Source organism: Kogia breviceps, chromosome 4 (assembly GCF_026419965.1).
Source record: "Kogia breviceps isolate mKogBre1 chromosome 4, mKogBre1 haplotype 1, whole genome shotgun sequence".
Classification (NCBI taxonomy): Eukaryota; Metazoa; Chordata; class Mammalia; order Artiodactyla; family Physeteridae; genus Kogia; species Kogia breviceps.
The window spans coordinates 178,637,422-178,654,964 of NC_081313.1; the positions used below are offsets into that span (position 1 = coordinate 178,637,422).

At 58.0% G+C, this 17,543-nt stretch overlaps 1 protein-coding gene across 1 annotated transcript in view; it reads left to right on the plus strand.

Annotated features, from left to right (window-relative positions):
- PTPRS (protein tyrosine phosphatase receptor type S) overlaps positions 1 to 17,208 on the plus strand; it is a 63,803-nt gene extending 46,595 nt beyond the window's left edge. Inside the window, exons 15-34 of the mRNA XM_067032972.1 lie at positions 86 to 183; positions 710 to 963; positions 2,067 to 2,160; positions 2,266 to 2,481; positions 2,971 to 3,128; positions 3,669 to 3,680; positions 3,859 to 3,971; positions 5,579 to 5,626; positions 6,852 to 6,949; positions 7,036 to 7,159; positions 7,739 to 7,914; positions 7,994 to 8,113; positions 10,910 to 11,064; positions 11,183 to 11,468; positions 11,680 to 11,858; positions 12,549 to 12,675; positions 12,766 to 12,891; positions 14,722 to 14,876; positions 15,069 to 15,204; positions 15,897 to 17,208. Coding sequence (XP_066889073.1) covers positions 86 to 183; positions 710 to 963; positions 2,067 to 2,160; positions 2,266 to 2,481; positions 2,971 to 3,128; positions 3,669 to 3,680; positions 3,859 to 3,971; positions 5,579 to 5,626; positions 6,852 to 6,949; positions 7,036 to 7,159; positions 7,739 to 7,914; positions 7,994 to 8,113; positions 10,910 to 11,064; positions 11,183 to 11,468; positions 11,680 to 11,858; positions 12,549 to 12,675; positions 12,766 to 12,891; positions 14,722 to 14,876; positions 15,069 to 15,204; positions 15,897 to 15,965 — 2,744 coding nt within the window. The 3' untranslated portion in view covers positions 15,966 to 17,208. The remainder of the gene's footprint in view (positions 1 to 85; positions 184 to 709; positions 964 to 2,066; positions 2,161 to 2,265; positions 2,482 to 2,970; positions 3,129 to 3,668; positions 3,681 to 3,858; positions 3,972 to 5,578; positions 5,627 to 6,851; positions 6,950 to 7,035; positions 7,160 to 7,738; positions 7,915 to 7,993; positions 8,114 to 10,909; positions 11,065 to 11,182; positions 11,469 to 11,679; positions 11,859 to 12,548; positions 12,676 to 12,765; positions 12,892 to 14,721; positions 14,877 to 15,068; positions 15,205 to 15,896) is intronic.
- Positions 17,209 to 17,543: the final 335 nt, after the last annotated feature.

A 17,543-nucleotide genomic window follows, 5' to 3' on the forward strand; every position in this document is an offset into this window, starting at 1 on the left:
CAACCCCGTCCCCCCGCTCCCCCCGCCCCCCAGCACTCACGGGACCTCTCCTTTGCTCTTTCCCGCCTGCCGCTGCCTGGCGCAGTCTCACCCAAGAACTTCAAGGTGAAGATGATCATGAAGACGGCGGTCTTGCTCAGCTGGGAGTTCCCCGACAAGTACCACTCACCCACGCCCTACAAGGTGCAGCCTCCCGATGAGTCGGGGGGCGGGGCTCGGCCGGGGTTGGGGCCTGGTCTGGAGTCGGGACTGGGTCCAGGGTTGGGGGTCAGCTGGACTCGCTGCCGGGTAGCCTTGAGGCTCAGTCTGGGGTTGGGGCTTAGTCTGGTGTTGAGACTTATTAGTCTGGGATCAAGGCTCAGTCAGGATCGGGGCCTAGCCTGGGATCAGTCCCAGGGGTTGAAGTTCAGTCTGGGTTTGGGGCTCAGTAGGGGATTAGTGCTCAGTCAGAGCTGGGGCTTAGCCTGGGATCGGGGCTCAGCTAGGATTCAGGCTCAGTGTCTCAGTCTAGGCTCGAGCCTCAGTCTGGAATTAGGGCTGTTTAAGGATTGGGACTTAGAGCTAGGACTTTGCTGCGATTGAAGCTCAGCCTGGGGTTGGGGCTCAGTCTGGGGTCACAGTTGGCAGGGTCAGGGCTAAGTCTGGGATCCAAGCTTGGTCAGGACCAGGGGCTCAACCTAGAGCCCTGCTGAGCTGGCCCGGCCCACAGATCCAGTACAATGGGCTCACGCTGGACGTGGACGGCCGCACCACCAAGAAGCTCATCACGCACCTCAAACCCAACACCTTTTACAACTTCGTGCTGACCAACCGCGGCAGCAGCCTGGGTGGCCTCCAGCAGACGGTCACTGCCTGGACTGCCTTCAACCTGCTCAGCTCTAAGCCCAGCGTGACCCCCAAGCCTGACTCCGATGGCTACATCGTGGTGTATCTACCCGACAGCCAGAGCCCTGTGCCTGTCCAGTAAGCTCAACTCGCCCCCCTCAGGGATTTTGCACCCCTCCACCAGCCAGCTCTGTGACTGGGGCCAGCCTCTAGACCTCTCTGTGCCTCACTTTCCTCACCTGTCTGTAAAACAGAGATCGCATCAGCCCCACCCCATGTGGTTCCTCTGAAGGTCCAGTGCTTCTCATAGATGTCGCTAAATGTGGCCTCATGTCTGCTTCTTGAGCATTCCCTGACGCCCCCATATGCCTGACCTTCTGTTGGTTCTAGGTTCCTAGACTGGTGGGGAGACAGAGCTGGACACAGACACCCTCAGTCCCGTGGTGTGGCAGTGAGAGACACCAGGGCTGAGTCCCCAGTAAGGAGAGGAGGACTCTGGGAAGCAGGGAAAAATCGAGGATTATACGACTGTGGGCATGGAAGCTGGGGTTTTGAAGGATGTATAGGAGTTTGAGAAATATACAGTTGACCCTTGAACGGCACAGGTTTGAATTACATGGGTACACTTATATGCGTATTTCTTTCAAGAAGTACAGACTACAGTATTACACGATCCACAGCTGGTTGAATCCACAGATAGATAGAGGACCGTGGATACAGAGGACCAACTGTACTTATATATGGATTTTTTTTTTTTTTTTTTTTTGGCGGTACGCAGGCCTCTCACTGTTGTGGCCTCTCCCGTTGCGGAGCACAGGCTCCGGACGCGCAGGCTCAGCGGCCATGGCTCACGGGCCCAGCCGCTCCATGGCATGTGGGATCTTCCCAGACCGGGGCACGAACCCGCGTCCCCCGCATCGGCAGGCAGACTCTCAACCACTGCGCCACCAGGGAAGCCCTATATATGGATTTTGACTGCGCAGGGGGTCGGACCCCTTAACCCGCATGTTGTTGAAGGGTCAACTGTAATTGCAAAGGCTAGGCTTTCTAGGCAAAAGGTACAGTATCATCAAAAGCCTGGAGGCTTGAATCAGGAACTATAGTCCTATGTGCCTGGGGCCATATGCGCACTGTATGAGCAGAAGGGAAGATTCAGAGAGGGGTGGCTCCCCAGCTCAGCCCTAGATAGCATCCCTTGGTCATGCTAGTAGACAACCCCCCATGACTCCATCTCCTGATAGGAACTACTTCATTGTGATGGTGCCACTGCGTAAATCTCGAGGTGGCCACTTCCTGACCCCGCTGGGCAGCCCAGAGGAAATGGACCTGGAGGAGGTAAGAGCCTGGGGCCCAACCAGTGGGGCCCAGACGTGTCCCAGCTTTCGTGAGCCCAGTTGCTCCCAGCCAGGTTCTGAGCAGCCCACATCTCTGTTCCCACAGCTGATCCAGGATATCGCACGGCTGCAGAGGCGCAGCCTGCGGCACTCGCGCCAGCTGGAGGTGCCCCGGCCCTACATCGCGGCTCGCTTCTCAGTGCTGCCACCCACCTTCCATCCGGGCGACCAGAAGCAGTACGGTGGCTTTGACAACAGGGGCTTGGAGCCTGGCCACCGATATGTTCTCTTTGTGCTTGCTGTGCTGCAGAAGAGCGAACCCGTAAGTCCCAAATGGTGTCTGCCCACATCGAGCCACACCCGTTGAATGAGGCAGGCCAGTCCCTAGGGCCCTGACCTCAGAACCAGGCACAGATCCTCCTAACTGTGGTCAGAGTTCGGCAGAGGGAACGGTTTGAGGTTGAGGGTATGCCATAGGGAAGGTTTGTTAGAGGAAAGGACTTTGGAACTAGGGCTTTGACGGATACGTAGGAGTTTGGTAAAGAAAGGGCATCCCACAGTTTGCGTGTGCAAATGTCTGGGGTGCAAGAGGAGCAAAAGGGATTTCAGAGTGGCTGAAACAGAGTGAGGAAGGGGGAGAGTGAAGATTGGCAAGGGCCAGGCCATGCAGGCCACTAAGGGTCAGGGTTCTTGGGAGCTGTAGGAGGGTTTAGAGTAGGGGATGGACAGGGATTTGTGTTTGAGAAAGACCCATGTGGCCACGGTGAGGAGGACAGGCACTGATGGAGGTCCCCCCACCCCATTCCTGCAGACATTTGCGGCAAGCCCCTTCTCAGACCCCTTCCAGCTGGATAACCCAGACCCGCAGCCCATTGTGGATGGCGAGGAGGGGCTCATCTGGGTGATCGGGCCCGTGCTGGCTGTGGTTTTCATCATCTGCATCGTTATTGCCATCTTGCTCTATAAGAAGTGAGCCCCCTGCTCCCCCCACCCCCGCACTTGACAGGAGGGAAGGCTTCCTGAAAAAGGAGGGGGGTCTGGAAAGATCCAGGGGGGGATGGTCATCTCAGAGGATCATCGCAGAAGCCCTGTATGGTCCTGACAGGGAAACCAGGGCTCAGAGAAATTAAGCCACCTGATCAAAGTCACACAGCCTGGGAAATGGCAGGGCTAGGGTTCCAACCAAGCCAGTGATTTGACTCCTGTTAAGTCTCATGCTCCACTCGGCAAGATTTGGGGTGGGGGCTGCCTCTGTCCAGTTTAACAAGGTCATGTGGGACACGTCCCAGCTTAGAAAGAGAGGGCTTGAGATGTTATTCCATGTGGCGGGGGACCCACGCAGGAAGGATTAGCCCCATTTTCTGGAGGAGACCGAGACTCAGAGAGGGAAAGAAAGCCACCCACAGTCACAGAACAGGCCCTTGATGGCCAGCACACCCTCACCTGTCTTCTTTCCCCGCCCCCTCCCCCCCACCCCCACTCCTCATCTATGTCTGCTTTCGGGAGCAGTAAGCCTGACAGGTAAGAACTGGTCCTGCCCTTTGGAGGCCAAGGAGGGGAACTGGGGTGGCGTCGCGCCTGTTGGGTGAGCGGGCGCCTGGCTGCTCCAGCCGTTGTGCACGTGTCTGTGCGTGGTCGTGGGAACCCCAGTTGCACGCAGCTGGGTCACATGTCCGCGTGTCCGCTTGCTCCTACAAAGTAAACGCAAGGACTCGGAGCCCCGCACCAAATGCCTACTGAACAACGCCGACCTCGCCCCCCACCACCCCAAGGACCCCGTGGAAATGAGACGCATTAACTTCCAGACGCCAGGTATGTGCTGATCCCAGGTGCCAGGGACGACGGCAACGGGGGAAGGGGAGAGGTAGCATAGGGAGAGAGGAAGCTGCCACCTCGGTGGATCCCGAGGACTGCCCCCACTGAACTGTGCTCGGTACGATTCAGTTCCTAATTCCCAAATTCCTCTGTGGCTCTGGCCTTGGAACTGTCATGGGTTGGATTCTGCTTACAACTGAGGGAGGCTTTCAAAGAGTTGCATTTAACTAGTGGCTGCTGTCTGCTCTGGGAGCTTAAAGGACATCTTCAGACAAAGACAAAAGCAAAACTTTTCTGAATCCTCATTTCTTCTGGCAGAAAGAGCTCTGCTTCTGTTCACACCTCTAGTCAGAAGGCCCCTCAGTGGTGGGTGTTAGGGTTTTTCCCAGTCCCCAGGGATGTGCCCCTAGCAAAGTGTAAGAATTCCGCCTCCACCACACTCTGTCTGTCTCCCCTCCATGGCCGCAGATGCTCATGTTCTCCCTGCCTCTTTATAGTTCCCTGTAGGTTAATAGGATTCAGCCGAGTTGCCTGCCATGCTTGGTGGGAGAACTGAATCAGGACATTGCCCTTGATATCTTCACGTGCAGTGATCCTCTCATTCCCTCACCTCCTCCCTCGTAACGGGCTCATGCCAGCTGCTTCTCACCAAATAAGGAATTTTTAATTTAACTGATGGCTGCTGTTGTCCTTATGAGCTCACAGCATGGCAACGTCTGTCTCTCTGCTTGCACCCAGCTCTTCACTTCTTGTCTCTGAACTCGTTCATGTTAACTCTTTCCAACCAAGTGGAGATTTTTTTTAAACATTTATATTGAACTGATGGCTGCAGTCCTCCTGAAGGGCTCATGCATATAGCCTTGCATGCTATTCCTAATATATTTATTTCTCTCTCTTTTATGCTGCTGGACTGTCTCACGTTAGTTCCTTGTTTATCCAAAGAAGGATTTTGATCATTTATTTTAACTGATGGCTGCAGTCCTCTTTTATGATGCTGGACTGTCTCACGTTAGTTCCTTGTTTATCCAAACAAGGATTTTGATCATTTATTTTAACTGATGGCTGCAGTCCTCCACGAGAGCTCACGAAAGGTCTCGTGGCACCCCTAATGTACTCCCTTCTCTTTTCTGTCTCTGGACCAGCTTATATCAATTCTGTTTCCGTCCAAATGAGGATTTTAAATGTGTGTGTTTAAGTGATTGGTGCTGTCCTCCTTAAAGGTCATGGCATGGGCCCGTATGTCCTTCCCCTTTCCCCAAGTTTCTCCCTCACCATCCTGCCTCTCCTCCAAAATCCCCTCTGCTGACCCCAGCAGGGGACCCAAGGCCAGGTTGGTCTGGGGGGACATGTTGATAGAAGAGCCTAAAACTTTGGGATCTTTTCAAAGTCACAGCTGAAAATCAGGACTGGCCGATGTCCAGCCGGAGGGATGCACAGCAGCTGCTGTTGGTTCTGTGGTTGGGGCCCAGGCAGCCGTGTGTCCCTCACTTGTTGCTCTGCCCTTTGCGTCTGTCCGCCGGCTGCTGTGCGTGCACCCAGCGAGGGGCGGGGGGAGGTGGCCTCCCCGCGTGTTTTCATTTATTTATTGTTTGCTGTTTCTGCAGATTCAGGCCTCAGCAGCCCCCTCAGGGAGCCGGGGTTTCACTTTGAAAGTTAGTTCCTGTGTCTCTCTGTTCTTAGCTTCCTTTCGTGCCTGTTTGTTTTTATCCTTGGTTTCTCCATCCCGCCTCCTCTCTCTCTGCCCACCTGTCGTGCGCTGGCTTCTCGAGGCGGGGCGAGGGTGTGGTCTGCCGGGCCCTGAGGTTGTGGGTTGTGACTGTGTGTGTGAGTGTGTGTGTGTGTGTGTGTGTGTGTGTGTGTGTGAGAGAGAGAGAGAGAGAGAGAGAGATTGGGAGCAGGAGTCTAGGTGAGACATGTATGTACATGTAAGTATCGCCCATGTGATAGGGGACCCACCAGTCAAACGGACACCAGCCTCAGACCCCTTAGATGTGGGCTCTGGGGCAGCACCTGGGGCGGCGGGGAACACGCAGGCGCTCAGAACAACAGCTCTTCAGCAACTGGCTCAGCACGTCTTTATCGGTTTAACACCAGTGCTTCGGTGCTGGCGCATAGCTGTCAGTCTCCCTATAGCCGCAGAGCGAATGTGTGAGCGCATGCATGGCCACCAGGCCCCAGGAGAGGAGAGGACAGGGGTCAGGCAGGCTCAGATATGGGGAGGAAAGAGCCAGGCCCACCCCACGACCTCCAGCCACCCCCCTGGGGGCTCCAAAGATAAGGGACGTCACCATCCCACGTACCAGATGAGAAGATGAGCCCTCAGAGGTCAGGGGTTCGTGGCAGCTGCCCCACCATCCAACACACACATACCCCGTGTCTCCCCTCCCCTGTCCCTCAGCTCCACCTGGCAGAGGACTTTTTGGTCCCTCTGATCCCCAAGGGGCCGAAAGGGGGTATCTGCCTCCCGCCCCTGCCCCAGGGACGGTATTTCCGAAAGCCCGGCCAGCTGCATCCGCTTCTTCACCTCTGTGTCACTTGCCTGCTTCTTGCCACGAGGCACCAGGAGCTTGAAGTCCTGGGCGGGTTGACCCTTCCCCAGCCCCTGCATCCCCAGCTGGTTGCGGGGGGCACTGGGGAGCTGGGGCTCAGCTCAGAGCCGCCGCCTCCTGCTCCCCCTTCAGCCCCTGCAGGCCTGGGGTCCCTGCCCCCACGGGGGCTGCCCTGAACCTTCCCCTCCCCCGCCACTCCCTCTAACTGCAGCTCGTCCATCGCAGACTTACACTGTAGAGCACCGCCCCCCCCCCGCCCTCCCCGCCCCCGGCCCCCGGGCTGGCCCCCGAGTGACGGGCCACGCCGGCGGGTCTTCTCTTCCCACAGGCATGCTCAGCCACCCGCCCATCCCCATCGCGGACATGGCGGAGCACACAGAACGCCTCAAGGCCAACGATAGCCTCAAGCTCTCCCAGGAGTACGAGGTGAGCTGGCCCCCACCTCCCACTCTCCCGGGCCCACAGACACCCACCCTGACACCACCCCCCCCCCCGCCTCCCCTTCCCCGCAGTCCATCGACCCGGGCCAGCAGTTCACGTGGGAGCACTCCAACCTGGAAGTGAACAAGCCCAAAAACCGCTATGCCAACGTCATCGCCTATGACCACTCTCGTGTCATCCTCCAGCCCATCGAAGGTAGCACACGGGGCCCCAGGCCCCATCATGCCTCATTCCACAGACAGCGCATAGACCCCATGCCTCCTCTTGGCCACGGGGCCAGGCCAGAGCGGACTAGCGAGGGGACAGGTGGGGAAACTGAGGCCTGGTCCAACGCTAGCCAGAAGCCGCTGGGAAGTTTGAGATACGTATTTAACTGATGGCCACCGTCCATTACATATTTCCATCTATCCCTCTACATCAGTGACGCTCATCGGGGCAGTTCCACCACTCGGGACATTTGGCGATGTCTGGGGACATTTTTGTTGTCACGGCTTAGAGGAAGGGGCTGTTAGTGGTATCTAGGGTATAGAGGCCAGGGATGCTGCTCAATAACTTGCAACGCACAGGGCAGCCGCCAGCATAGAACGATGTGGCCCCAAGTGGCTATGGTGTTGAGGTGGAGAAACCATGCAGTACATGCCTCACGATTTCCTTGGGGACAGACTGGGGCAGCCCAGGAGGGCTTCCAGGAAGTGGGAAGTGGTGGGCCAGGTGGAACCAGCCTAGAAGGACAGAGCGCCCCCACCGATCTCTGGCTTCTCACCCCGGCCACAGGCATCGTGGGCAGCGATTATATCAACGCCAACTACGTGGATGGTTATCGACGGCAGAATGCGTACATTGCCACGCAGGGGCCGCTGCCCGAGACCTTCGGTGACTTCTGGCGCATGGTGTGGGAGCAGCGCTCCGCCACCATCGTCATGATGACGCGGCTGGAGGAGAAATCACGGGTGAGGCCTGGACCCTGTGGCCCCCAAGCCCTCAGTCGGCTCCGGCCCACACTCACCTCTGTTCTCTTACCTGGTACAGATCAAATGTGATCAGTACTGGCCCAACAGGGGCACAGAGACCTACGGCTTCATCCAGGTCACCCTGCTGGACACCATCGAGCTGGCCACGTTCTGCGTGCGGACGTTCTCCCTGCACAAGGTGGGGCGCAGGCCGGGACTGGGGGCTCTGGGGAGGGGGTGATGGGGGTGGAGGAGGAAGACGAGCTTCCGCCCTGGGAGCTCCCCATGGGACAGAGAAGAAACCATGTTGACCCAGGCTGACCGCATGCTCAGGTGGCCCACTTCATGGATGGGGACACTGAGACTCAGAGGGGAACAGCTCTTGTCTCTAGCCACAGCGGGAGGACAAACCAGCAGAATCCTGCTTAGCAGTGAACCTGCTGTCCCCTTAGCATCAATCACTCTGCCCCCCACAGCAGGTCTTCCTTGCTCTCTGGCCTCACCCAGCCTGGGTTTGCGGCAGGGTCCTGGCAGGGTCTTGGCCATGCACTCAAGGGGCTTCCAGTCTTGGATGGAAGACACAGTGGGCAGTCGAGACTGCGGCAGAGGGAGTCTTTAGATATGTATTTAACTGATGGCTGCTGTGCACAACATAGTTCCGTGTGTCCTTGTACATCAGTGGTTTTCAGTTGGGGCATTTTGCCATTCAGGGGACCTTTGGCGATGTCTGGGGGTACTTTAAAAAAAATTTTTTTATTGAAGTGTAGCTCGTTTACAATGTATTAATTTCTGCTATACAGCAAAGTGATTCAGTTATACATAAATGTACATCCTTTTTCATATTCTTTTCCGTTATGATTTATCACAGGACATTGAATATAGTTCCCTGTGCTATACAGGAGGACCTTGTTGTTTATTCATTCTGTAGATAATAACTTACATCTGCTGACCCCAACCTCCCACTCCTTCCCTCCCCCAACCCCCTCCCCCTTGGCAACCACAAGTCCGTTCTGTACGTCTGTGAGTGTGTTTCTGTTTTGTAGATAGGTTCATTTGTGTCAGTAGATTCTGCATATAAGTGATATTATATGCTATTTGTCTTTCTGACTTCACTTAGTATGATAATCTCGAATTGCATCCGTGTTGCTGCAAGTGGCCTTATTTTGTTCTTTTTGATGGCTGAGTCGTGTTCCATTGTATATATGTACTACATTATCCATTCATCTGTCAATGGACATTTAGGTTGTTTTCATGTCTTGGCTATTGTGAATAGTGCTGCTATGAACATAGGGGTGCATGGATCTTTTTGAATTGGGGTTTTCTCTGGATATATGCCCAGGAGTGGGATTGCAGGATCATATGGTAGCTCTGTTTCTAGTTTTCTGAGGAACCTCCCTATTGTTTTCCACAGTAGCTGCACCAATTTACATTCCCACCGACAGTGGAGGAGGGTTCCCTTTTCTCCACACCCTCTCTAGCATTTGGTATTTGTGGAGTTTTTTGATGATGGCCATTCTGACCAGTGTGAGGTGGTACCTCATTGTAGTTTTGATTTGCATTTCTCTAATAATGAGCGATGTTGAGCATCTTTTCACATGCCTATTGGCCATTTGTATGTCTTCTTTGGAGAAATGTCTGTTTAGGTCTTCTGCCCATTTTTCCATTGGGTTGTTTGTTTTTCTTGTCGTTGAGTTGTATGAGCTGTCTGTATATTTTGGAAATTAAGCCTTTGTCGGTCACATCGTTTGCAGATATTTTTTGTACGTTGTCTTTTTGTTTATGGTTTCCTTTGCTGTGCAAAAGCTTGTAAGTTTAATTAGGATTCCGTTTGTTTATTTTTGTTTTTATTTCTAGTGCCTTGGGAGACAGGGGACACTTTTTTAAAAGTGTCATGCTGGGCAGTGGAGGTGCTCCTGGCACCACAGTGTTCCCCTGGCCGCGAGCCAGGTCCTCTCAACGTTAAGCATACATCTGGCCCAGGTGCCAGCAGACAGTCAACGGACACGAGGGAGTACGGATTTTCAGTTGATTCACACTTTAAGCATGCACTGTGTGTCAGACCCTTACCTGGGCATCAGGACACCCAAAGTGCCCTGCTCTCGTGGGGCTTACAGTCTGGTGGACAAGACACAGACAGTAAATATGTAAAATGACAGGAAATCTTACACATAAAACAGGGAAGAATAGTATGGGTAGCGGAGGACCTGGAGTTGGTGAGGAAGGGAGGAGATCTGGGGTAACAGTATTCCAGGCAGAGGGCACAGCCCGTGCAAAGGCCCTGGGGCCGGACTGTGCCTGGGGTGTTTCAGGAACAGCCAGGAGTCCTGTGTGTCTGGAGCAGAGTGAGCGACCGGGGGGAGAGGGAGGAGGAGGGGAGGGCAGGGAGGGGATGGCCTCTGTGGGCTGCAGGGGAGACTTGGGCTTTTACCCCCAGGGAGGGCTATGGGCAGAGGAAGCAGAGGAGGGGCGGGACCTGACTTGGGTGCTCACCAGCGCCCTCTGTCTGCTGTGGGGGGAATAGACTGCGGTGGGGATGCCCGGGGACCAGGGTGACTGCTCTGGTCTGGATGGATGATGATGGGGCTGGACCCGGGTGGTCACCATGGAGGGGGGCGAGCGAGAAGTGGGTGGGCTTGGGGTCGACTTTGAAGGCAGAGCTGACGGTGCTGACTGATGTCTTGGATGTGGGAAGGCAGGGGAGGGGAGTCTAGGGCGACTCCTAAATTCCAGCCAGAGTGCGTGGAAGGATGGCGCCGCCATCAGCTGAGATGGGGGGAGCGGGTTTGGGGAGAAAGTCGGGGGGGGCACAGTGCTGGCTGCGTTGAGTGTGAGATGCCAGTGAAACTCCCAGGCAGAGACGCCCCCAAAGCCCCGGGGCAGCCGGGCACCTGAGTCAGGCACTCGGAGTAGTGGTGGTCTGGAGGCGTGAACGTGTGGCCCCCCAGCACGTGGGTGGTGGGCTGTGGTGACTGGCGGTGTCCCTCTGGCCCCCCAGAACGGCTCCAGCGAGAAACGGGAGGTCCGGCAGTTCCAGTTCACGGCGTGGCCGGACCACGGGGTGCCCGAGTACCCGACGCCCTTCCTGGCTTTCCTGCGGAGAGTCAAGACCTGCAACCCGCCGGACGCGGGCCCCATCGTGGTCCACTGCAGGTAGCCCCGCCCCGGTCCCCCGCGCCCCGCCCCACCGCGCCCGCCCCGCCCCAGTCCCCCGCGCCCTGCCGCGCCCCCTTTCCCAGGGGGCCCCTGATGACCCTGCCTCTCTGTGCAGTGCGGGCGTGGGCCGCACGGGCTGCTTCATCGTCATCGACGCCATGCTGGAGCGGATCAAGCCGGAGAAGACGGTGGACGTGTACGGCCACGTGACGCTCATGCGGTCCCAGCGCAACTACATGGTGCAGACCGAGGACCAGTACAGCTTCATCCACGAGGCGCTCCTGGAGGCCGTGGGCTGCGGCAACACCGAGGTGCCTGCCCGCAGCCTCTACGCCTACATCCAGAAGCTGACCCAGGTGGAGCCCGGCGAGCACGTCACCGGCATGGAACTCGAGTTCAAGGTGGCCCGGGGCGTAGAGGTTGCTGGGGGCCGGCTGGGGGAGGGGGCTGAGCGGGAGACCAGAGGGTGGGGGGGGGTCGGCGTTCCCCTGCCTGCCAGGCCCCTGTGAGCGCCCTGGCTGAAAACACACGGCCCACCCCATCCCTGGGGAAAGCAACTTCCCAGCCGGAGGATGTCCTGATGGTGGCCCCCTGTTCCCCTCGTCCCCACAGCGGCTGGCCAACTCCAAAGCCCACACGTCCCGCTTCATCAGTGCCAATCTGCCTTGTAACAAGTTCAAGAACCGCCTGGTCAACATCATGCCCTACGAGAGCACACGGGTCTGTCTGCAGCCCATCCGGGGTGTGGAGGGCTCTGACTACATTAACGCCAGCTTCATTGATGGCTACAGGTACCTGCCCCCTGGCCGGGCGATGCCCAGGCTCCAGAAAGGTCCCAGCCCTGCCCTCGGGGGGCCTCCAGTCTCGCATGGCAGAGAGCTAGACAGACCTTGCCCGTCTCAGTCACAGCCGAGGTGGAAGGGATCTTTAGACGTGTATTTAACTGATGGCCGCTGTCCGTAACATGGTTCTATCTGTCCTTCTCTATCAGAGGTTCTCAATCTGGGCAATTTTGCCACCCAGGGGAAGTTTGACGGCATCTAGGGACGTTTGGATGGTCATAACGGGAGTGAGGGAGGAGGATTACTACTGGCCTCTAGAGGGCAGAAGCCAGGGGTGCTTCTCAGCACCCCGCAGTGCACAGAACACGGCCCCGTCACAAAGAATCATCCCGTCCCGGACACGTCAGTAGTGCAGAGGTTGAGAAACCCTGGCCGAGGGAGGCTGTTCCAAGGCGGGGGCACTGCCTATGCATAGCCCTAGGGAGAGCTTGGCCTGTGCAAACAGCGGAAACTAGTTTAACGGTACTCGAGAGCGGGCAGTCCTGCAGCCTCCCGGAGAAGTGGGAACCTGTTCTCAGGCTGATGGTTTCTCCATTGTGGAAAATGGGATTATCTGGAGGGTTGAACCAGACAGGGAGGGAGATGATGCCCGGGCCGGGGTTTCCCCGTGGCCCTGGACTCACACACCCGGCCCCGCAGGCAGCAGAAGGCCTACATCGCCACACAGGGGCCGCTGGCGGAGACCACGGAGGACTTCTGGCGCGCGCTCTGGGAGAACAACTCAACTATCGTGGTGATGCTGACCAAGCTGCGGGAGATGGGCCGGGTGAGCCGGGGGCCACGCGGGGAGGGGCAGGGGCCGGGCCAGCGGAGGGGGGGGGGCCAGGGCTCACCACGGAGGCCTCCTCCCCAACAGGAGAAATGTCACCAGTACTGGCCGGCCGAGCGCTCCGCCCGCTACCAGTACTTCGTGGTGGATCCCATGGCGGAATACAACATGCCTCAGTACATCCTGCGGGAGTTCAAGGTCACAGACGCCAGGGTGAGTTTGGGGACGGAGTGCTGGGAAGGACCGGAACCCGGGCCGGGCCCTACACCACCGTTCCGCTGGTGGTCCGGAGAGGGCTTCCCTAGCTGGGGGTAGAAGCAAAGGCCCAGGGGGAGGGACAAGCCCCAAGGCTGGGTGGAAGAGGAGCGGGTTGGCCAGTTGGACACTCACTCCCACCACCAAGTGGGTGGAAGAGAGGGCCTCGGCCCCACGGCAGCCCCGTCGGAGCATGTGTCACACCACTCCCTAGGGAGCACGGCCCAAGGCGATCACGTTAAAGGGAGTGAGTGGGGCGTTTCCGTGGAAGCAACAACCCACAGAGGGTGGTAGCATTAGAGGGCTGAGAGCGGGCTGAGGGAGCGGTGATGGATTGACGGTGCCGGGTGGCGGCCGGCGGAGCTGTAGACGGAAAAGAGCGGAGAATCCACGGGTGGCATGACGGGGCATGGGGACGTCAGTCGGGATGTTGCCAGTGGGTGGCAAAGCCTGATGGATAAAGAGCATCGTTAGTCATCACGCGTGGGTAGTGCAAGCTGGCGCCGTTGGGTTGCTGGAATGGGGGGATTGGAGAATCAGTGGAAGGTGCTGCTGTTGAGTGGTAGTGGAGGAGGGCGGTAAACAAGGATGGTGGTGGATGGGAGGAAGGTGGGAGTGGAGATTGGAACGTATGGATAACGGGATGGAGAATGCCAACAGAACGTGGTACTACGGGTTAGTGAAGGGTGATGTGTCATCAGCAATGGGTGGAGGAGGATGAGATCGGAGGGGGCAGATGTTTGGCCAGTGGCGGATGGAGACGGTCAATGGGAAATGACTCTGGAGAGAGTAAAGGACGAGGAACGCTCAGCGATCAGTGGTAGTAGACGGTGCTGTTGATGGTATAATAAGGTAGAGGAGGGTGGGATTGGAGGAAGGAAGTGTCAGGTGGTGGAGGATGGAGACCATCAGGGTCAGAGGGCATCACCGGACGCGACACCATTTTGATGTAGAGACCGTGACCGGGAAAAGGGAGATGATGAGTAAAGGGGGCTGGTGAACGTCAGTGGAAGAGGGTCCTTAGAGGGGGGAGAGTGCTGAATTACTAGGGACGGATTATGGAAGATGGCACCATTGGGTCGTGGTGCATGGAGGGTGGTAGAGAGCCACGGTGTTGGATGGCCCTGCTGGCCATGGGAAGACGGGATTGGCGAGAAGGGTGGTTGAGTGGTAGGGATGGAGTAGGTCAGTGGGAGGCGGCATCGTGGGATGCTCGAGGACCGTGAGTTTCCGCGGTGGGTGGTAAAAGTTAGGCGGTAGCGGTGTTGGGTAGCACGGGTAGAAGGTGAGCTTCCGGTGGTGGCGGGTGGAAGATGGCGCCCTTGGGTGGTGAAGGGTGGTAGATGGTGGCGCCGGTGGGTGGTCAAAGACAATGAGCAGTCGGCAGTGGGGGGTGGGGTGGAGGATCGCACCCCTGGAAGGTGACGGTATGGGGCGGGGCTCTTGTCCTCTGAGATGGTGCAGAGCGGAGGATGCCAGGGAGCTGGAGGATGAGGCCAAGAAGGGCAGGTGCTGGGTGCCCTCTGGGGACGGCACAGGATGGAAGATGGCAGACCGCGGTGGCGGATGGGGGTGGAGCTGTGCAGAGAGGGGCAGTTGGGGGGTGAACGATGGCCATAGAAGGTGGCGTCACTGGATGGTGAAGTTGGAGGGTGCGCGTGGCATCCTCGGGTGGTGAAGACGAGGTTGGAGCAGCTCAGCGAAAGGTGGTGCCATTAGACAGCGTAGGACAAGGAGTCGTCAGGATGGACGGCAGAAATCTCTCTCTCTCCTCTCTCTGTGTTCCAGGATGGACAGTCCCGGACTGTCCGGCAGTTCCAGTTCACGGACTGGCCGGAACAGGGCGTGCCCAAGTCGGGGGAGGGCTTCATAGACTTCATCGGCCAAGTGCACAAGACCAAGGAACAGTTCGGCCAGGACGGCCCCATCTCTGTCCACTGCAGGTGAGCTGCTCCCCGAGCCCCGGCCCACGGCCCGGCTACGGAAACCGAGGCCTCGTGAGGACGGCCTCAGGCACTCCCATTTGGGCTCTTTCCATCCCCGGGAGGCATCAGCAGGAGGGGGGTGGGAATCGGGCAGTTAGCTCAGGCGCCCCCCAGGCACCCGCCCCTGAACTCCGGCTCTCTCCGCAACAGCGCCGGCGTGGGCAGGACGGGTGTCTTCATCACGCTCAGCATCGTGCTGGAGCGGATGCGGTACGAAGGCGTGGTGGACATCTTCCAGACCGTGAAGATGCTGCGGACCCAGAGGCCAGCCATGGTGCAGATGGAGGTGAGGGCGGGACGGGAGGTGGCGGCAGGGCCCCATGCCGGTGCTGGCCCGGGCCTCTGTTTTCTCCCCTGTGAGATGAGCACAGCCAGCCTCCACTCTCTGGGAGCTCGTGGGTGGAAGGTCCTCAGCGCCCCCTGCTTTGGGCTGACCCAAAAGTAAGCTGAAGGCCAGGGCTGAGAAGCGTCCCTTGGAGTGGGCGGGGATGCCTCCATCCCGGCCCCGGAGTCCCAGCGAGGTCAGGCTCAGCCAGGACCCCGGCACTGGCCACGAATCCTGAAGTGAGGCCCAGAGCAGGGAGGGACTTCCTGCCGTCGAGTGCACGTGGGACATTTTAACAGTGTCCTCCATGGAGGTCCAGTGGTTAAGACTGTGCTCCCAATGCAGGGAATATGGGCTGGATCCCTGGTTGGGGAACTAAGATCCCACATGCCGTGCGGCACGGCCAAAAGAAAAGAAAAAGAAAAACCAGTGTCCTCCAAACTCTCCCATCTCTGGGGAGACAGAGCTGGAGTGGCAGCCTGCCAGCCCCCCAGGGGGTGTCGCAGGGGATGGCCAGGCGGCCGCGTCCTAAGAGATGAGGAGGTGAGAGCCCAGCGAAGGCGCAGGCTGCTCTGGGGGTCCCGGGGAGCCCTGGGAGGCTTCAGAGCAGGAGAGGCGCTGACAGAGGCCCCCCCCTCACCCCCCCCACGCAGGACGAGTACCAGTTCTGCTACCAGGCGGCCCTGGAGTACCTCGGGAGCTTTGACCACTATGCAACCTAGAGCCTTGTCGGCCCGGCCCGACTCCACCGACCCCGACGCCTCCCGTGCCAGGCGGGCCCCGAGGCCTGGACCCCGGCGGCCGGGGCAGGAGGCGGCGGCCGCGTTTCCGCAGGGTCTCCGGGAGCAACGCGGCCCCTCGAGCCCCAAACCCCCGCGTGGCCCCAGCCCACCCACACCCCCCCGCCCGGACCGGCGCCGCCTTCGCTACTCGGCACATTCCTCATTTCCTTCCAGAACGAGATTCCAAAACGAGAGATTCCGGGGTGGGGGGAGGGGGGAGGCTGTGAGCAAACGGGGGTTCTTCCCCAGAGCCCGGAGGAGGGCGGGGGCTGTGAACTCGGCCCTCGTCCTTCCCCGGGGAGCCTTCCTGCCCCACAGCCTGGAGGGCGCCGGGGATGGGGACCCGATGCAGCCCTCTTTCGAACGCAGTGTAACTATCCAGTGACATTTCCTGTTTTTTTAAATAGTGTAATTTTTTTTTTTTTTTTTTTTTAAAGAAGAAACAAACGGGGGAAAAAAAAGACTTGACAGTCAACGAATTTAAAAAGAAAAACTTGGCTTATTCTTATTCTGTTCACAGACAGTCTATTTTTTCACTGTAGCAGCCGTTCTTGTGTGCCAGCTGTGTCGCAGGCACCCGCGGGCTGAGGCTTGCCCCTGTGGCTTGCTTTTTTCTTTTTTTTTTTTCCTTACCACCTGAAGGTGTGCCTCACTCGAGAATAGGACCTTTTGCTCCTGATTTTTTTTTTTTTTTTTTTTTTTTTGCTTCTTTTATAATGAAATTCTCAGACATATCCAGGAGGGTGGGGGTGGGGAGCAGGGGGGGGGGTCTCGGGCCCACCAGCGTCAGGTCTCGAGCCCACGGGCTGGGCGCTGCCACAGAGGGGATGGCAGCGACCCCCTCCCCGCAGCCTCAGCCCCCATCCCCCGGTCTCCCATCCCGAGGAGAAGGGCTGAACAAAGCGGGAGGTTCTCACTTCTTCGGGGAGAGAGAGGCCACGTGCTGGCCCAGATCAGGGACCCTTTCTGCCCCCTGGGACCATGGGGCAAGTTTCGGGGCAGAAGGCTGGGATGCGCCCCCCCCCCCCAACCCCAACCCCTGAGCAAGTAAGTTTTTCTCTTTGTACAAGAGCAGATCTGCCGTTGCTTTCAACACTGTTCATTCAGACGGAAGCAGTTGGGTGGTTTTCCCACCTCTGTGTATGTAGATAAATCGACTTTGTATTAAAGGAAGATCGTCTGACTCCGGCCAGTGGTGGAGTGTCTGTCAAGCCCCCACCTCGTCTACCCCATCTCCCTGGGGCAGCCGGGGGCCTGGAGAGCTTGAACGCAAACCCCAAGCCCTGGCCCTGCAGGGGCTGCCTCATGGATAATACTCACTCTTGTTGTATAACTGTGACCACCACTGAGCATCCACCGTGGGCCAGCCCTCTGAGGTGGGAGTCAACCCAATTTATAGATGAGGAAACAGAGAGGGCAGGCACCCATGCAAGGTCACACAGTGGTGTGAAGTGGACCTGGGATTCATACCCCAGCCAGGCTCATCCACAGCCCACAGAAGGGTCCGTGATTAAGCTG